This window comes from Acomys russatus, chromosome 1 (assembly GCF_903995435.1).
Source record: "Acomys russatus chromosome 1, mAcoRus1.1, whole genome shotgun sequence".
In the NCBI taxonomy this organism is placed as follows: domain Eukaryota; kingdom Metazoa; phylum Chordata; class Mammalia; order Rodentia; family Muridae; genus Acomys; species Acomys russatus.
In genome coordinates, this window is record NC_067137.1 from 15,105,037 (window position 1) to 15,123,939 (window position 18,903).

Consider the following 18,903-nt stretch of genomic DNA (forward strand, 5'->3'; position numbering starts at 1 on the left):
CCTGGCTGGACTTGGCAGGGAACACAGAAGGCTGTGGATACCTTGGCCTGACCCAACGCTCATTCAGAGACCCAGAACAATTGCAGGATCCACAGCAGAGAGGGACTGAGGATCACTGGCTGTGAGAGACCAGAACAACAGGGCTAACCTCTTAACATCCACACCAGTGAAGCTTTGAGCTCGCAGCCTAGGGAAATCGTAAGAAAACAAGTGAATCTATCGTCAGACACCCTCCATTCAACTCTGGAAGCTACCCAACAAAACAAAGACGGCAAGATGTCTAAAGGACAACGAAAAAGCATACGCAAAAAACCCAAAACAACATGGCGTCTCCAGTTTCCAGCTATCCCAAAGAAAACCACCCAGAGAACTCAAATACAACGGAAATACAAGAAAATGACCTCAAATCCTTAGTAATGAGGATGATAATGGAGGAAACAAATAAAATTCGTAATCAAATGCAGGAAGACGCAGACAAACAGGTGAGAGACATAAAAGAAGCACATAGAGTGGAACTGGAAAAATTGCAGGAAAATGCAAACAACCAGATGAAAGAAATAACTAAAACGGTTCAAGCTCTGAAGACCTATAAAGAGGCAATGGAAGAAACTCAGGAATATACAAAAAATCAGATGAAAGAAATCAAAAAATCAGTTCAAGATCTGAAAATGAAAATGGATTCAATGATAAACACACAGACAGAAGAAAAACGAGAACGTGAGACCTCAGAGAAGAAGGCGAGCAACACAGAGGTGAGCTTTTCTAACAGAATCCAAGAGATGGAAGAACGAATCTCAGGGCTAGAAGATACAATCACAGATATTGAATCAACCATTAAAGAAAATGCCAAATCTGGAAAACTCCTGACACAAAACATCCAAGAAATTAAGGACAACCATGAAAAGAAGAAATTTGCGGATAATAGGCATTGAAGAAAGAGAAGACATCAGACTCCAGGGCCCAGAAACTATTCTCAACAAAATCATAGAAGAAAATTTCCCCAATCTAAAGAAAGAGATGCCTATAAACATACAAGAGGCCTACAGAACACCAAATAGAATTGACCAGAAAAGAAAAACTGCCCGCCACATAATAATCAAAACACAAAACATGCAGAACAAAGAAAAAATATTAAAAGCTGCAAGGGAAAAGGGCCAAATAACATTTAATGGTAAACCTATCAGAATTACACCTGACTTCTCAGCAGAGACCATAAAAGCCAGAAGGGCCTGGACAGAGATCCTGCAAACCCTAAGAGAACACAGATGCCAGGCCAGACTACTATACCCAGCAAAATTATCAATAACCATTGATGGAGAAAACAAAATATTCCATGACAAAAACAAATTCAAACAGTACCTATCCACAAACCCAGCTTTACAGAAGGTACTAGAAGGAAAACTCCATCCCAAAGGGTCAAGCTACAACCAAAACTACCCAGGAAATAGATAACTATCCCATGGCAAAAACACAACCACACAAACGCTCGACTGGAAACAACATCAAAATTAAGACTCTTAACAGTCACTGGTCATTAATATCTCTCAACATCAATGGCCTCAATTCTCCAATAAAAAGACACAGACTAACCGAATGGGTACATAAACAAGACCCAACATTCTTCTGCATCCAAGAAACACATCTCACCCATAATGAAAGGCATTACCTCAGGGTAAAAGGTTGGAAAAAAATATTCCAAGCAAATGGTCACAAGAAGCAAGCAGGTGTAGCCATTTTAGTATCGAACAAAATAGATTTTCAACCAAAATTAATCAAAAGGGATGAGGAAGGACACTTCATACTCATCAAAGGTAAAGTCAACCAAGATGATATCACAATTCTGAACATCTATGCTCCCAATACAAGGGCACCCACATATATAAAAGATCTCCTAAAAAAGCTTAAACCACACATCGATCCCCACACAATAATAGTGGGAGACTTCAACACCCCACTCTCACTGAAGGATAAGTCATTGAAACAGAAACTAAGCCGAGAAATAACATCATTAACCAATGCCATGGGTCAAATGGATCTAACAGATATCTATAGAACCTTTCACCCAAACAAGAAAGAATACACCTTCTTCTCTGCACCCCATGGAACCTTCTCCAAAATTGATCACATCGTAGGTCACAAAGCAAGCCTCAACAGATACAAGAGGATTGAAATAATACCTTGTATCCTATCAGATCACCATGCTCTTAGGCTGCAATTCAACAACAACAGAAATAACAAAAAGCCTACACGTTTGTGGAAACTAAACAACTCTCTGCTAAATGACACCTGGGTCAGGGAAGAAATAAAGAAAGAAATCAAGGAGTTTCTGAAATTCAATGAAAATGAAGAAACAACATACCCAAATTTGTGGGATACATTGAAAGCAGTGCTAAGAGGAAAATTCATAGCACTAAGTGCCTTTAAAAAGAAATTGGAAACATCGCACATAAGCATCTTAACAACACAACTGGAAGACCTAGAAAAAAAAGAAGCAGAAACACCCAAGAGGAGTAGACGCCTGGAAATTATCAAACTCAGGGCTGAAATTAACAAATTAGAAACTAAGAAAACAGTCCAAAGAATCAACAAAACCAAAAGCTGGTTCTTTGAGAAAATCAACAAGATAGACAGACCATTAGCCAAACTAACTAAAAGGCAGAGAGACAGTATTGAAATGAACAAAATCAGAAATGAAAAGGGAGACATAACAACAGACACTGAAGAAATTCAAAGAATCATAAGATCCTACTTTGAAGGCATATACGCCACAAAATTTGAAAATCTAAGGGAAATGGACGATTTTCTTGATCAAGTTCACTTGCCAAAGTTGAGTGAAGAACAGATAAACAAGTTAAATAGTCCCATTTCCCCTACAGAAATAGAAGCAATCATCGATGGTCTCCCAACCAAAAAAAGCCCAGGGCCAGATGGTTTCAGTGCAGAATTCTACCAGACCTTTAAGGGCGAGCTAATACCGATACTCTTCAAGCTACTCCAAAAGATAGAAATGGATGGAAAATTACCAACTTCATTCTATGAGGCCATAGTCTCATTGATACCTAAACCTCACAAAGACTCAACAAAGAAAGAGAATTTCAGACCAATTTCTCTTATGAACATAGATGCAAAAATACTAAATAAAATACTTGCAAAACGAATACAGGAGCACATCAAAGATATCATTCATCATGACCAAGTAGGCTTCATTCCAGGCATGCAGGGATGGTTTAATATACGGAAATCCATCAATGTAATCCATCATATAAACAAACTGAAAATAAAAAACCACATGATCATCTCCTTGGATGCAGAGAAAGCATTGATAAAATTCAACACCCATTCATGTTTAAAGTTTTAGAGAGATCGGGGATACAAGGCACTTTCCTCAACATAATAAAGGCTATATACAGCAAGCCAATAGCCAAAATCAAAGTAAATGGTGAGATACTCAAGGAAATTCCTCTCAAATCGGGAACAAGGCAAGGCTGCCCACTCTCTCCATATCTCTTCAATATAGTACTCGAAGTTCTAGCCAGAGCAATAAGACAACAAAAGGAGATCAAGGGTATCCAAATGGGAAAGGAGGAAGTCAAATTATCCCTCTTTGCAGATGATATGATAGTGTACATAAGTGACCCTCAAAACTCCACCAGAGAACTCCTAAAGCTGATAAACACCTTCAGCAAATTGGCTGGATACAAAATTAACTCAAAAAAGTCTGTAGCCTTCCTATACACAAATGACAAGCTTACAGAGGAAGAAATTAGGAAAACCACACCCTTCACATTAGCCACAAGCAATATAAAATATCTAGGAGTTACCCTAACTAAGCAAGTGAAGGACTTGTATGAAAAAAATTTCAAAACTCTGAAGAAAGAGATTGAAGATGACCTGAGAAGATGGCGTGATCTTCCTTGCTCATGGATCGGGAGAATTAACATAGTAAAAATGGCCATCCTACCAAAAGCAATCTACAGATTCAATGCAATCCCTATCAAAATAACTACACAATTTTTTAAAGACATTGAAAGTTCAATTCTGAACTTCATATGGAAAAACAAAAAACCCAGAATAGCTAAAACAATCTTGTACAATAAAAGATGCTCCGGAGGAATCTCCATACCTGATCTCAAACTGTACTATAAAGCAATAGTAATTAAAACAGCATGGTACTGGCACAGCAACAGGCTGGTTGATCAGTGGAATCGAATCGAAGACCCAGATATGAATCCACACACATATGGTCACTTGATTTTTGACAAAGAAGCCAAGTCCATTCAATGGAAAAAGGATAGCATCTTCAACAAATGGTGCTGGTCTAACTGGAGGTCTATGTGTAAAAAAATGAAACTGGACCCATATTTGTCACCTTGCACAAAACTCAAATCCAAGTGGATTAAAGACCTCAACATAAAACCAGAGACACTAACTCACTTAGAAGAAAAAGTGGGAAAGAGTCTGGAACATATTGGCACAGGAGACAACTTCCTGAACAGAACACCAACGGCCCAGGCCTTAATGTCAACCATTAATAAATGGGACCTCATGAGGCTGAGAAGCTTCTGTAAGGCAGGAGACACTGTCAAGAGAACAAAGCGACAGCCTACAGACTGGGAAAAAATCTTCACCAACCCTACATCTGACAAAGGTCTAATATCCAAAATATATAAAGAACTCAAGAAATTAAACACCACCAAACCGAATAACCCAATTGAGAAATGGGGCTTGGAACTAAACAGAGAATTCTCAACAGAGGAGTATCAAATGGCTGAGAAACACTTAAAGAAATGCTCAACCTCCTTAGTCATCAGGGAAATGCAAATCAAAACAACTCTGAGATTCCATCTTACACCCATCAGAATGGCTAAGATCAAAAATTCAAGCGACACCACATGCTGGCGAGGATGTGGGGAGAGAGGAACACTCCTTCATTGCTGGTGGGAATGCAAACTAGTACAGCCACTTTGGAAATCTATCTGGTGCTATCTCAGAAAAATGGGAATAGGGCTTCCTCAAGACCCAGCTATTCCACTCCTTGGAATATACCCAGAAGATGCTCCAGCACACAACAAGAAAATTTGCTCAACCATGTTCATAGCAGCCTTATTCATAATAGCCAGAACATGGAAACAGCCTAAGTGTCCCTCAGTAGAAGAGTGGATAAAGAAACTGTGGTACATATACACTATGGAATACTACTCAGCTATTAAAAACAAGGAATTCCCGAAATTTGTGGATAAATGGATTGAGCTAGAAATGATCATAATGAGTGAGTTAACCCAGAAGCAGAAAGAATCAAATGGTATATACTCACTTATATCTGCATACTAGCCCAAGGGGCATGTCCCACGAAAGCCTTCACTTACCAGGAAACTGGGACAGAGGGGAAGGCATCCTATTGGGACTCTAAATGAGAGACGCATGGGAGAACAGCAAAATAAAAGGATCCAGAGGGTCCTAGAAATCTACAAGTAGAACAATATGATAGGCAGATTTGGGCCCAGGGGTCCCGCTCAAACTAAGGCACCAGCCAAGGACAATACAGGAGGTAAACTTTAAACCCCTTCCCAGATCTAGCCAATGGTCAGAATATTCTCCACAGTTGAGTGGAGAGTGGGATATGACTTTCTCACATACTCTGGTGCCTCACATTTGACCATGTCCCCTGGAGGGGGAGACCTGGTGGCACTCAGAGGAAGGACAGCAAGTAGCCAAGAAGAGACTTGATACCCTATGAGAATATATAGGGGGACGTAATCCCACTCAGGAACAGTCATAGGGGAGGGGAATAATGGGAAAATGGGGGGGGGGGGGGGAGGAATGGGAGGATACAAGGGATGGGATAAACATTGAGATGTAACAAGAATAAATTAATAAAAATAAAAATAAAAAAAAAAAAAAAAAAAAGAAAAGTATAATAAATGAGAAATGATAAACTTCATACTTGCTGGAATATAGCAATATTTGTCATTAAATTTTTGAAGTACAAAGGATCTAAAATTTGGAGGTATAAAAATGTAGAGATGGTAACTAAGAAAAAGGGAGGGAGGGAGAGAGACAGAGGAGGGAGGTGGAGAGACAAGGTACGGATGACTACCAGGTATCTGTCTTGAGAGGAAGGCAGTGGAACAAATTGAACTCGGTGTAGGGATGGATTGGTACTGAGGCATATCATAGGAGAGAAAACTGGTTGGAGCCATAGAAAAGGGTGCTTTAGGAAAGGGATGTGGTGGATGAGCCAGTCCCCAAAAGGAGTAGCTCGAGAAGGAAAAGGAGAGCAGTGTCAGGAGGAGGAGGAGGAGGAGGGAGGAGCTAGACAGACACCGGCAGACACTAAACCAGTCTCTAAGCAAGCTGAGGCTGAACGGAGTCCTTGGGGTTCGCCAGTTGGCTCCTGCTGATGTCCTTGACTGGGTGGCTTCCCTGAGGCGATAAAAATAACAGCCAGGTCACAGGGAGAAGCAGCAGAGGGAAGGGAGAGCAGAGCCAGGTGAACTTGCTGACAGTTTCCAGATGGTTGCAGAGCAGAAGAGATAAAGAACTGGTTGAGTCTGGGAAGATTTCTTTTTCTTTTCTAAACGGAGAGATTTAAAACTAATTTTGGATCTTTGGGTGTTCATGGGGTGATATGGGAATTGTTCTGATCCAGTGGCATCTTCTCTTTTTTGCCTCAGATTAGTTATTTTTCCTTGGGACAGAGTAGAGCTCACATTCACCTGTTGTAGACTCCTTGTAGTCTCCAGGTGCTGGGATTATAGGCATGCCTCATGATGCACAGCTGCAATGAAACTTTCAAAAAAGAGTTGTCGTCGTCGTCATCATCATCATCATCAGTAGTAGTAGTAGTATTTTATGTCTATGGGTGTTTTACCTACATATATATATGTGCAACATGTGTGGGCCTGGTATCACAGAGGCCAGAAGAGGATGTTGTCTCCCCAGGAAAGTTGTAAGCTGCCATGTGGGTGCTGAGAATCAAACCCAGGGCCTCTGGGAAAGTAGCCAGTGTTCTTAACTGCTGAGTCTTTTCTCCAGCCCCTGCAGTGACACTTTTTGAGGTTATTAAATTAACAATACAAAGCATGTTCTTTATAGCATGGAGCATTTCAGTTTTCTTTTCAGTCCAAAAGTATTTTTCTAGTGCTGTGATACTAGGTATTACAAATACATTTTGGAACTCTAGAATGCTGCAGTGCTTTCTATAATGAAATTATTTTTCTAATCCCAGGAAATTAAAAAAAAATGGATTGAGGAAATTTGAAACACAAACATGGAGAGATTTGCCCTGCTTTATTTTAACTTTTTAAATTGAATTTTGTTACATCAGTTTTATTATAGTAAAGTCACAAATAGAGACATATAGTAAGATTAAGGCAGCCATGCAAACCCTGGCTGGCCATGCATCTCAGTGAACTTATGCAGTAGAATGGTCATTCTGAAGTTACAGAGCATCATTGCTGGCTTTGCACTTTTCACTGTCAGTTACACCTTTGTGGCCCTGATCCATTTTAAAGGTAATTCTAGGCATGACATTTCACATAAACAACTAAGTAAGGATCAATGTAGATTTTCTAAGTTCTCCTCTCTAAAGAGCCAGAATGAAAACTGAATTTTTACTGTAGACGGACTATTCACCTAGCAGTGCATTTACCAAAGCCTTCCTTAAAGCATGATAGATTTACAGAGTAAGCAGATTTACACATTTCTTTTCAACAATGCAATGTTGGATTTGGCTTTTTTCCCCAGCAATTTTAGTTTTAAGGAACTTCAGATCTATATAAAATCAACTTTTCTCCTATGTTTCCCATTTCTCTCCCATCCACTTTCATTTCTATCTTTACTCTGTAAGAGTCCAACTGTCTTCTTGCTTCTTTATTTCCAAATTCTAATTCATCTTCTAGGTAACAGTTAATTTTTCAAAGTACAAAGGAATACCCATGTTATATCCCCACTTGAAAATACCTTGTTAACTTCAAAGCTATTCCTATGTAAGTAGGCCTTTTTTTTCTCCTGTTTTTTTTCAAACTCCATTCCTTCTAATTCTTTTGTCTACTCAGCTTAGTGTTTGGTATATTTTTGACCCACTGGGTGTTTCTGTTTTAGGAGCCAGAACTTGTCCTAAACACAGCAGTTATTTGCAAAAACCCAGACAGAATACCTGTACAATCACACTGATGGAGGTTTAGTAAAAATCTCATGTTACCTACTTTTCTATAGTTTTATTTGATGCTACATTTTACAGAGTTAGACAGTCCTTTGTCTGCAATCTTCAGATACATGCTTAGAGTGCTTATGTCAGTATACTGTAGTTGTTTATTTTCCTATTCTTAGGCCTCTTCTTGTTTCCATTCTTACCTCACTGTAAGCTGCAGGTCATTTTCTGCAGTTCAGCGCACTACTTTGCATATGATAAGAATTCAGTAGTTTGTTGAAATTAATCATTGGGGGATGGAGTGATAGCTTAGTAAGTAAAGTGCTTGCGGTGCAAGCATAGGGACATAAGTTCAGATGCCCAGTCCTCACATACAAAACCAGGCACACCGGCACTCACCTGTAACTCCAGCGTGGGGCAGATAGGCATGTGGAGTTTTACTGACCTGCTAGTGTAGCTGAAAACCCTGTCTCAAAGAGTAATATACAAAACGATAGTGCAAGACACTTAACTTTAGCTTCTGGCCTCCACACATACATACATGGGTATGCACACCAGTATACACATTCACGTCATTCTTTTTAGCATTAACATTTAAGATGTGATTGGACATACTGCTTATGAAATTGTTTTTTTAAACAAAGCTATGTATTCTTTTATAATTATTAAATATGTTCTATATTATTTTATCCCATAAAGGCCAATTGAAGGTGGGAGTCTAGGTGTATGAAATAGGCAATCTATTTAGATGTGTTTATCCTGTAGTTCAAGTGAGGCAGAAAGAGAGTGAACAAGACTGTTAACATAGTGACTCGAAGCAGCGAAACAACGAAACAACGGGAAGCCAAGAGTTCCTGAGAAACATTTTAGCAGTTCTCTTCCAGAGGGTGCTCCTAAGAGTGGAGAAGATTATGTTAGTAAGTTTTTTTTTTTTAGAAATTTAGTAAGTAGGAGGCCCAAGCTTGTCCTAAACACAACAGTTATTTACATATTTTGTCTCGGTCTAAATTTTTGTGAAATAGTAATTGATAATTCAATTGTTCTGCTACATATATTGCATATGATGTTTTCTGATTACTGTAAAAATAACATCTTTTGCAGTTTTTTCTAAGACCACTAGAATGCACTATAATGCAGTATGTTGTATTGGGAGATGCTTTTGTCTCTGTGTGTTTACATAATATAAATTAGGGTCATAACATTTTGTTGTTACTTTCATTTAAAAGATTATTATCTGTCATGAGGACAGTTACACTAACTTACTATTTTGACTTTTAAGAAGATATTGTTACTTTGTTTTATGGTAGATCAAATATTTCTGGAAAATCTGAAGATTAATAATACATTAAGAGTCTGCTTATTTTCTTCTAATTGTAAATCAAGCTAATGTCTCTGCATCTCACCTTCTGATCGTCAACACCATTCCAAGTGTATTGACAGAGACTTGGGAAAGCGTAGTTCAGCGATGAAGTCATTGGGTTAGGATACATTGGGAACATAAGCATCTTCTAGATAATTTAGTATCTATAATCTATAAATTGTCTTAAGATTCCCCTCTATATTAAAAACTGGTGAGTTTCTTAAAAATCTGGTTTTTCTCTGTGACTGTAAAATTATTATTGAAAAAATGAAGGATTTTGGTAATTTATATATCTGAATGAATAATTTTCTTTATCTAATTTTAAATTAAATAACACCTTATGGTATGGTCAGTGCTCTGTCCATTAAAAAAAGTAACTTACTTTTATTTTGTACGTGTAGGTGATTTGCCTGTATGTACATGTACTGCGTGTGTGCCTGGCGCCTGAAAAGGGCTTCGGATCCCTGACCTAGAATTATAGATGATCCTGAGCCATCATGTAGGTGCTTGAAATCATACCACAGGAACAGTACTCAGTGATCTTAACTGATCTCAACTGATGAGCCATCAAAACACACCCGACCTCACCCCCCACTCCCCACTCACCATTAATTTTTTATAAGGAGGAAAAGCTTTCAATTTGTCTGCATTGCCTTTTCCTTCATTACTCACGTTTGGTTCTAAAAATTGTTGTTTTCACTTGTATATTTTTATTGTTGTCTGTCTTGACTCATTGAATATTTACTTATAAAAAATTTCATACTGTAAAGAGAAAGAGTTAAATTATACAAATATATTAAGCAGATGTGGTTCTTTTTAGTTAATCTTTAAAAAAATATATCATTATCTGGATTTTTTTTTTTTTTTTTTTTTTTTTTTGGTCTTATTTGCCTGGATCTGAGATAGTTAAATTAGGTGATTAGTCCAGTTAGCTGAAAATAATAAAACTCTGTTAACTTAAATAGACAGTCTTCCTAATCATGGTTTTTTTTTTTCTGACTAAAGACAAAATATATGTTGACTAAGGGAAGTATTTAATAATTACTGCTAGAATATCTCATTCAGCATAGATGAATTTGTCTGGGTTTTTATTTTGCTTTGATGGCTTACTATAAGAATATTTGGCAAATTGTAATTACCACATAAGACACATAACATTACAGGTAATGTTTCTTTCTATGATAAGCTCAAATGTTGAGAAAGGTAAATCTAACAAATTAATTGTACAGCGATGACCTCTTTTATTCATTGATAGTAAAATTCAGCTTACATTCATCAAGAAACATTGAATACAACAGAAGCTAGAATGTATACTGTTCATTATAGTACAAAATGAAGTTTTATGATTCCTGCGTTATCCTTTTATTTCATTATAATGATGGTTGGTGATTCAACAACAAAAAAGGCAAGTATTTTTTTGTTACAACTTTGACACCATGGAAACCTAAGAGCCTTTGGAAGTTCTAGGCATGCTTATCCAGGACTGCTGCATACTTAAGACTTCTCCCTGCAGCTTATTTAAATGTTTTAACCTGGTTTGTATTTTGTCATTTCTTTGTTAGAGCCAAATACCACAAGTTGAAATATGGAACAGAACTGAATCAGGGAGACATGAAGCCTCCGAGCTATGACTCTGGTAAGCTAGTTGTAGATGAAGTTTAAGTGATAAAAAATTGATGTCTAATATTTTGTAAAATATTTGAAACTGTAAGTTAGTATCTATTTGCAGTTATTTTTGCCATCTTGCTTTTCTAGGATGCTGATCATTTAGTGTCATGAGATCATTTAGGACCACCTTTCTTTTTTTCTTCATCTGCACCCTTTTTTAATTCACCATTTCTGCCTGTGTTCTACAGACAGTAGATGGTTCAGACATGGTGGGGTAGCATGTACTAACCTCACTTGTTACAGAGACTTTTGGCATGTGCAGAACAAAGTGGGTAATGTCCTTGAAATCTTCTGAAGAAGTAGGAACTATAGAGATAGAAGGGTTCTTCTCATAGCACAGGGAACGGGCTAATCCCTTAAGCAAGATGCCTCTGGTCAGAGTACTTGTCTAGCATGTGTTAGGCCCTAAGCTCCGTCTTCAGTACTGTCAACAGAGAAACAGACAAACCTGACCCCTTAGGTGGCCTTCCTTACTTTGGACTTCTTTGCTTAACAGTTAGAAACACAGAGTGTGTTCATTAGCAGGTGTGAAGAAAGAGTGAGAAAAATTGTACCAAAGCTATTGCCATAGTTAATTTTTGGTATATTTCAGATTTAACTCTTATTCAAGTAGTGAAGGCATTAACACTCATTTACTTCATTTATCAAAATGCCTACCAATAATTCTGAGGGCTTCATTAACTTTAATTCTTGAAATAATCACTTCATAAAGTGGCTGTTAGTCTCATTTTGTATGTTCAAAACTTAAACTCAAGAAATTGGGAAATTTCCCCAAGGTTAACCAGTCATTAAATGATGTGTGACATGGAGCTGAACTCAGGCTTATCTGACTCAGAAATTCATGTGTCTTCCATTGCTCCACATTTGAGTTTGCTGGAGAAGTTTTCCAAAATGAGTTCTGAATGTAATAGTTTTACTTTACATCCCAGAGTATTACAAATATGTCCTTAAGATTTTCTGAAATTCTTTAATATCTGTTGTAATCTCTCTGTTGACCTCTTGATTTTATTAATTTCTATTTTCTATGCCATTTAATCTAGGTCAAGGTTTGTCAGTCCTGCTTATTTTTATTAACTCATCATTTCATCCATTCTTTGCATTTTTTTCCATTTCACTTATTTCTGCTCTGGTTTTGATAATTTCTTTCCACCTATTGCTTTTGAGTTTGGTTTGTTCTTGATTTTTCAAATTATTAGGTACATTTTAAAGTTACTTATTTGAGTTTTTACTCTTTCTCTTTTTAAAAAAATTTTGTGTAAATGTATATGTATATGTGGATGTGAATGCAGTTTCTGTAGAGGCCAGAAGAGGGCATTAGATCCCCTGGAGCCATAGTTAGAGGTGGTTGTGAGCCACCTGACAACAGATGCGGAGACCTGACCTCAGGAGCCTCTACAAGAACAGTACAAACTTTTAACTGCTGAGCCACCTCTTCAGTCCCTCTTTCTGCCTTTTTATTTTTGTGTCTTTTTTTTTTTTTTGAGAGGGGCTACTGTTTTATTTAGTTAGAGTTTCAGTACGTAGCCTCTGCTGGCCTAGAGCTCTCTCTGTAGACCAGGCATGTCTCACTCATAAAGATCAAATTGCCTCTGAGACTAAAGGCCTGTGCCAGCATACCAAGCTCAATACTTAATGTGGGTTTTTTTGCTGTTGTTGGTTGGTTGGTTGGTTGCATTTTCAAGTCAGGGTTTCTCTGTCCTGGTCTCGCTTTGTAGACCATGCTGGCCTTGAACTCACAGAGATCCGCCTGCACTGCTGGGATTGACAGTGTAGGCCACCACCACCCTGCCTTACTATGTGTTTTGTCTTTTGTTTCTTGAGACAGGGTTTCTCTGTGTAACCCTGGCTGTCCTGGACTCACTTGTACACCCGGATGGCCTCAAACTCACAGAGATCTGCCTGCGTTTGCCATTCAGAATGCTGGGATTACAGGCGTGTGCCACTGAGCCCGCCTCTGACTATGTCTTTAATCCTTACTACTTTGTGTGGTTTTAGTACTTTCCTTTGTTGTTGATATCAAGCTTTATTCCATTATGTCAGATAGAATACACGATGTTATTTCAGTTTTTCTAAGTTTGTCGAGACTTGCTTTGTGTCCCAGTACCTGTCTGTTTTAGAGAAACTAAGAGGGTCTGTTCAAGGGTGTGTTTTCTCTAGTGTCTGGGCTATCTGTTAAGTCCATTTGGTACTTGACGACAGTTCACTTTAATGTTTCTCTTTAGGTTTTTGGTCTGGATGACCTGCCTGTTTGTAAAACCAGGTGACTGAAGTCGCCCACTGTTTTGTTGTGTTTAATCTGTGACTTAATGCCTACTAGTATTTATTTTATGAACTTGGATGACTGAGTTGGGTGCTTAAATGTCTTCAATTATAATGTGCTCTGCGGGTTGTTGTCTCCATCAGAATGCACCCTTCCTTCCTTTTTCTGGTTATTTTTGACTGATGTCCATTTTGCTAGATAATAGAATAGTGACAAATCTTCTTGTGTCCTGGTTCCATTTGGTTGTAGTTACTTTTTCTCCTCATCCATTCACTCTTAAGAGGTATCTATCCATGAGGGTGAGGTGTGTTTCTTGTAGACAGCAGAAACATAGATCCTGTTTACTGATACAGAGCTCTTTAGGAGTACAAAGGTCTAGTTGCTATGCATGAAAGAACTTTATTAGGGGGCTGGAGGGATGGATTAGCTGTTATGAGACTGAGGTAGTTCCATTGTTTTTGACATAGGATCTCATGTAGTCCTGGTTGGTTGTCAACTTTGATCCTTCTGTCTTCACCTCATAAGTGTGATTACAAGCTTGTACCACCATGCCTGGCTTCATGCAGTGCTGAGGATAGAACCCATGTTCTTTAATCATGCCAGGCAAGCATTCTACCAACCAAACCTTATCTCCAGCTGAGAAAATGTCTTTACATGTGTGTGTCAGAGTGGTTGGGGGTGATGTTTGTTTGCTTGTTTTTTAACTACCGTTCATAGGTTTTATACTATTTCTATTTGGTTCTCACTGTATGACTTGATTTGATAGGTCTTTGTCCTAGAGGAAAATTCTCAGGCTAGTGAAAAATGAAAAAAAAAAAACTGTCTTTATTCTTAGTTCTGTTGCTCTAAATGGAATCCAGTGGAGATACTTAACCATACAGAGCTTTGTTACTGAAATTTGAGTTAAAAGTAATTAATATTGCCCCAAGACAAACCTTTTTAAAGTTGCCATTTTAATAGTCTTGCCATTATAAATGTTTATTGGACATTGTTCATGAACTGGGTTGCCCAAACATGTAAAATTAGTCAATTACATTATGATTTAATATTCTTCAGATGAAGGTAATGAAACAGAGGTGCAGCCACAGCAAAATAGCCAGTTAATGTGGAAGCAAGGCCGGCAGCTACTCAGACAGTAAGTACCAAGGTTAAATATTCAACTCGTTGGAAGTGAGGGAAAAAATTATGCTTCTTTTTTTGTATTTTTAACTTGTAAGTTTCTCTTGTATTATTGCCATGAATAGTAAGGTAGTAAAACAAAACAAAACCTCCCAAAACCTTAATTGACTTACTATTTGTTTTTCATATTAAACACTTTCCTCCACTGTTGGAATTTTTGTTGTTAACAGAATTCTGTGTCATTATTCTCAGCTCTCTAAACATAGATGTAAGGAATCCCGTACACTCTTCTGTTACAGGCCTTCTCAGTACACTGAAGAACTCTCTGAACCCCCACATTGTGCACGTGCAGTCTAACACACTTTCTCCTAAGTATGTAACTGGGACTCCACAGAGCTCTGGTGACAGGTAGCAGACTGGGCCTGTGCTCTTGGAAACTGGCATACAGATGGATGCCAGGGCAAAAGGAAATTTGTCCTCTGTTGGACATTTGGGGTGGCTTATCAGTAGTTTATTTCAAAGAGTTTTAAAGTATATTAGTTCTTTTGAGTATTGGAAGAGAATATTACAGTATCATATACCTGTCTTTTATCTAGGTCAGTAGTTCTCAGCCGTCCTAATACCACAATCCTTTAAAACAATTTCTCATGTGGTAGTGACTCCTTACCATAAAATTGTTTCATTGCTACTTCATGACTGTAATTTTGCTACTGTTACGAATCATAGTGTAAATATCTGATGTGCAGGATGTCTGACGTGTGACCCCTGTGAGAAGGTCATTCAACTTCCCAAAGCAGTCTTGGCCACTTGTTGAGAATCACTGATCTAGACAAAGTTAGAAAAAAATTTAAACTATTAAATGGATTTTCATTACTGTTCTCACTTCAGTCTTAAATATGACATGTGTATTTTTACTTTATTTTTGGTAATCTAAATTGAATGTAGGTTCTTATCTGTGCCATGCAAGTGCTCTGTTTCTGAGCCACACATGCCTCTTGTTTGCTTGTTTACTTATTTCCCTCCCTCCCTCCCTCCGTCCCTCCCTCCCTTCCTTCCTTCCTTCCTTCTATGACTGGGTTTCTGTCTGTTGTCTTGGCTATTCTGGACTTGCTTTGCAGACCAGACTGTCCTTGAACTCACAGAGATCCACCTATCTCTGCCTCTGAGATTAAAGGCATGTGCCACCGTGCCCGGCTTTTTTATTTCTTGGTGTGGTCTCACTACTTTATTACCTAGGCTAGCCTTGATTTTGTAATCCTAATTTCCGAGCCTCCGCAGTATGTGTGGGTATGTGCAGGTATGTGCCACCATGTCCTACTCATTTTCAGCTTTTAAATGGATAAGTGATCTTAAACTGCTGATTTCTGATACTGAGAAGATGACTAAGCAGTTAAGAGCACTTTCTGCTCTTGCAGAGGACCTGGGTTCAATACCCAGTACCTACATGGTGGCTCACAAAACACCTGTAACTCCAGTTCCAAGTGATCTGAAACATGCTGCTAGCCTCTGCAGGCACTTAGCACACACTTCGTGCACAGATAACATGCAGGCAAAATACACTTAAGATAGTAATAATTTTTAGAATGCTGACTAGCTTTTTGTTTTGTTAATGAGAAATGGTTTCATAGTAAATTAAGAAAATTTCAAAACTTTAAAAGATTCATTACCCACTTTTGAGAAAGGTGAAATTATATCAGTAAGCTATGCATCAGCTATTTAATAAGACTAACTTATCTCTTGCAAACCAGTTTTGAAACAAATATTTGTAAAGTGAGGTACATACCAAATATTAATTATTAAAAATGGAAAAATGAGGCCGGGTGTGGTGGCACATGCCTTTAATCCCAGCACTCTGGAGGCAGAGGCAGGCAGAGGCAGGCTATGAGTTCAAGGCCAGCCTGGTTTACAAAGTGAGTCCAGGACAGCCAAGGCTAACACACAGACCCTGTCTTGAAACCCACCCCCCAAAAAAATTAAAAATAAAAATGGAAAAATGGGTGGTAGAGATGGCTCAGCAGTTTGGAGCACTGGCTGCTTTTGCAGAGGATCTGGATTTGGTTTCCAGAACCCACATGGTGCCTAACAACTATTCGTAACTGCAGTTTCAGGGGATCCGATGCTGTAGACAGCAGGCACTCATGTGATGCATATATATACACACATGCATGCAAAACATTCATCAGTCTGAAAATTATAAGTATTATGACATCTTACTTTGTTGTAGTAAGTAGTCTTCAGAAACATCTGATTACATTCAAGAAAGTAGGAATGTATTAGTTCAAATTTTAAAATTAAGACTTAGATACTAAATCGGACTGAAAAGTGAGCATCTTGAGATACTGAATTGGACTGAAAAGTGAGCATCTTGATTTAATAGGACTTACTATCCCATCTGATCACATGTCTTTGTGAGGTGTCTTTCAGATCCAGTAACTATAACAATGAAATCTTGAAGTAAGCTGAACTTAAACTGTCCTGCCAGCCACTGCGATCGTCTTTCCTTCAGTACACCTACTATATAAATCAGTGCATGTCATCATTATACCATGGTGTTGATGTCATTTCCTTTGTTCTGGTCCTACAACTATCATTTTTGGTCTCTTAAAACAGTTATTATCAAGATTAACATTGGGACTCTTGGGTATAGAGTGCTTTCTATATATGATGGGTGACATTAGGTCTCCTTGGTGAGAATGAAAACAGGTTTAAGAGAACTAAAGTTGGAAATCAAGTAAGTTCAGACCTGGGTATAGCTGCACACTCTGTGTTCTTTTTCTGCCTCTGCCTCCCTGGAGTCACACAAATTCACATGAGTTTATATACCTTGTGTCCCACAATTTAATTGTCTATTTTTGTTTTAGAATTTCTCAGGACAGAAAAGTCTCTTTTACAAGTGACTTGTGAAAAATTTTATCTTTTTTTATTCCACAGAAAGAAACCATTTAGACTAGAAATATTCTCTCCAAATTGTAGTTAATGACAATTCACATAAGAAATGATAAAAACAACTGGAGCCATTATTCTAAAGTAGTACTGGTAGTGGTTGGGAGGAGATTGTTCCATTCTTCGTAAAGAAAAAAAAGTATACTCTGAAATACATTGAGAAACAGTTTCTTCTTAGGATAAATGAATAGAGTTACTGTATAGTTCATTGATTTTTCTCCGAGACGCTGGTAGAGGCTGGTACTGCAAGAGACAGCTACATCTGCAGCTGGAATATTATTAACAAGTCTTACTGACAAGTACTGTTCTGTTAAACCTTATGTAGGCAGTGAGTTTGAAGAAATACTTTTATTTACATTTCAGAGTTTACAATGCAAATTCCTGTGTGACTGAACTGTAAGGATCCTCTTTGTGCAGGTATCTCCAGGAGGTTGGCTACACAGATACTATTCTAGATGTGAAATCCAAACGAGTGCGGGCATTGTTGGGCTTTTCAAGTGATGTCACTGACAGGGAAGATGAGAAAAACCAGGACTCAGTTATAAATGGCACAGAGGCTGAAGTTAAAGAGACAGCAATGATAGGGTAAGTGTTTTGTCTGGAAACTGTTTTAGTTATAACTTCAGTTCTTACTGATATTTTTGGTAGGGAGGGCATTGAGCTTGTAAATGGTAACTTGGTAATAATATAATTTTAGTTAATTTAATATTATAATTCAAAAGTTTCATTTACTTAGAATCCTTTATAGTTATTTTAATTCAAGAATGTAAAATTTTAGGATGTTTTTATTTGCTTTAAATTTAGGTATTTAATGTAGGTTTTAATATCTTGCCAACTGTTAGAGTCTCATAGGAGATGTTGTTGACATTAAATACAAATATTCAAGAATGATGTTTGTCCATGAACCAGAAATCAGGAAGTTATTTTCTTCATCATTTCCTTTATATCACAATGTTGTTCCATATCTTTCCTTTGATATAAATATCTATTTTAAATACACGTAAACTTATATAATTAAGAGATTAAGCGTGAAAATTTAGAAGTTATTTAAACTACTTGATTTACATTTCAGACCACAGATCATAGACATACACATAATTTTACTTAAATAAACATAAAATAGTTAAATAGTTTTGTTATTACAATTTATCATAAATCTTTATTGAATTAAAAAAAAAACAAAGATTCTGTGAGTATCAAAGTCTGAAGCTGACTTTTTAAAAACTCATATTTAGGCTTAAAGGAATGGTTTCAATTGTATTCTATAGATTTCTTTGGGAAAACATAGTTTCTGTTTTATGGAACATAAAACTGTTGAATTAGATAAAAGTTCAAAATATAAATTGTATAAACAAATGGCCTTTTTAATGCAACGTGTGCATTTAGGAATAGTTATATTTC

The 18,903-nt window shown here is 37.5% G+C and overlaps 1 protein-coding gene across 1 annotated transcript in view; it reads left to right on the plus strand.

Annotated features, from left to right (window-relative positions):
* Positions 1–18,903, plus strand: part of Strn (striatin) — a 92,325-nt gene that overhangs the window by 47,126 nt on the left and 26,296 nt on the right. The window contains exons 3-5 of the mRNA XM_051166615.1: positions 11,075–11,148; positions 14,497–14,575; positions 17,920–18,087. Of these exons, the coding sequence (XP_051022572.1) occupies positions 11,075–11,148; positions 14,497–14,575; positions 17,920–18,087 (321 nt within the window). The remainder of the gene's footprint in view (positions 1–11,074; positions 11,149–14,496; positions 14,576–17,919; positions 18,088–18,903) is intronic.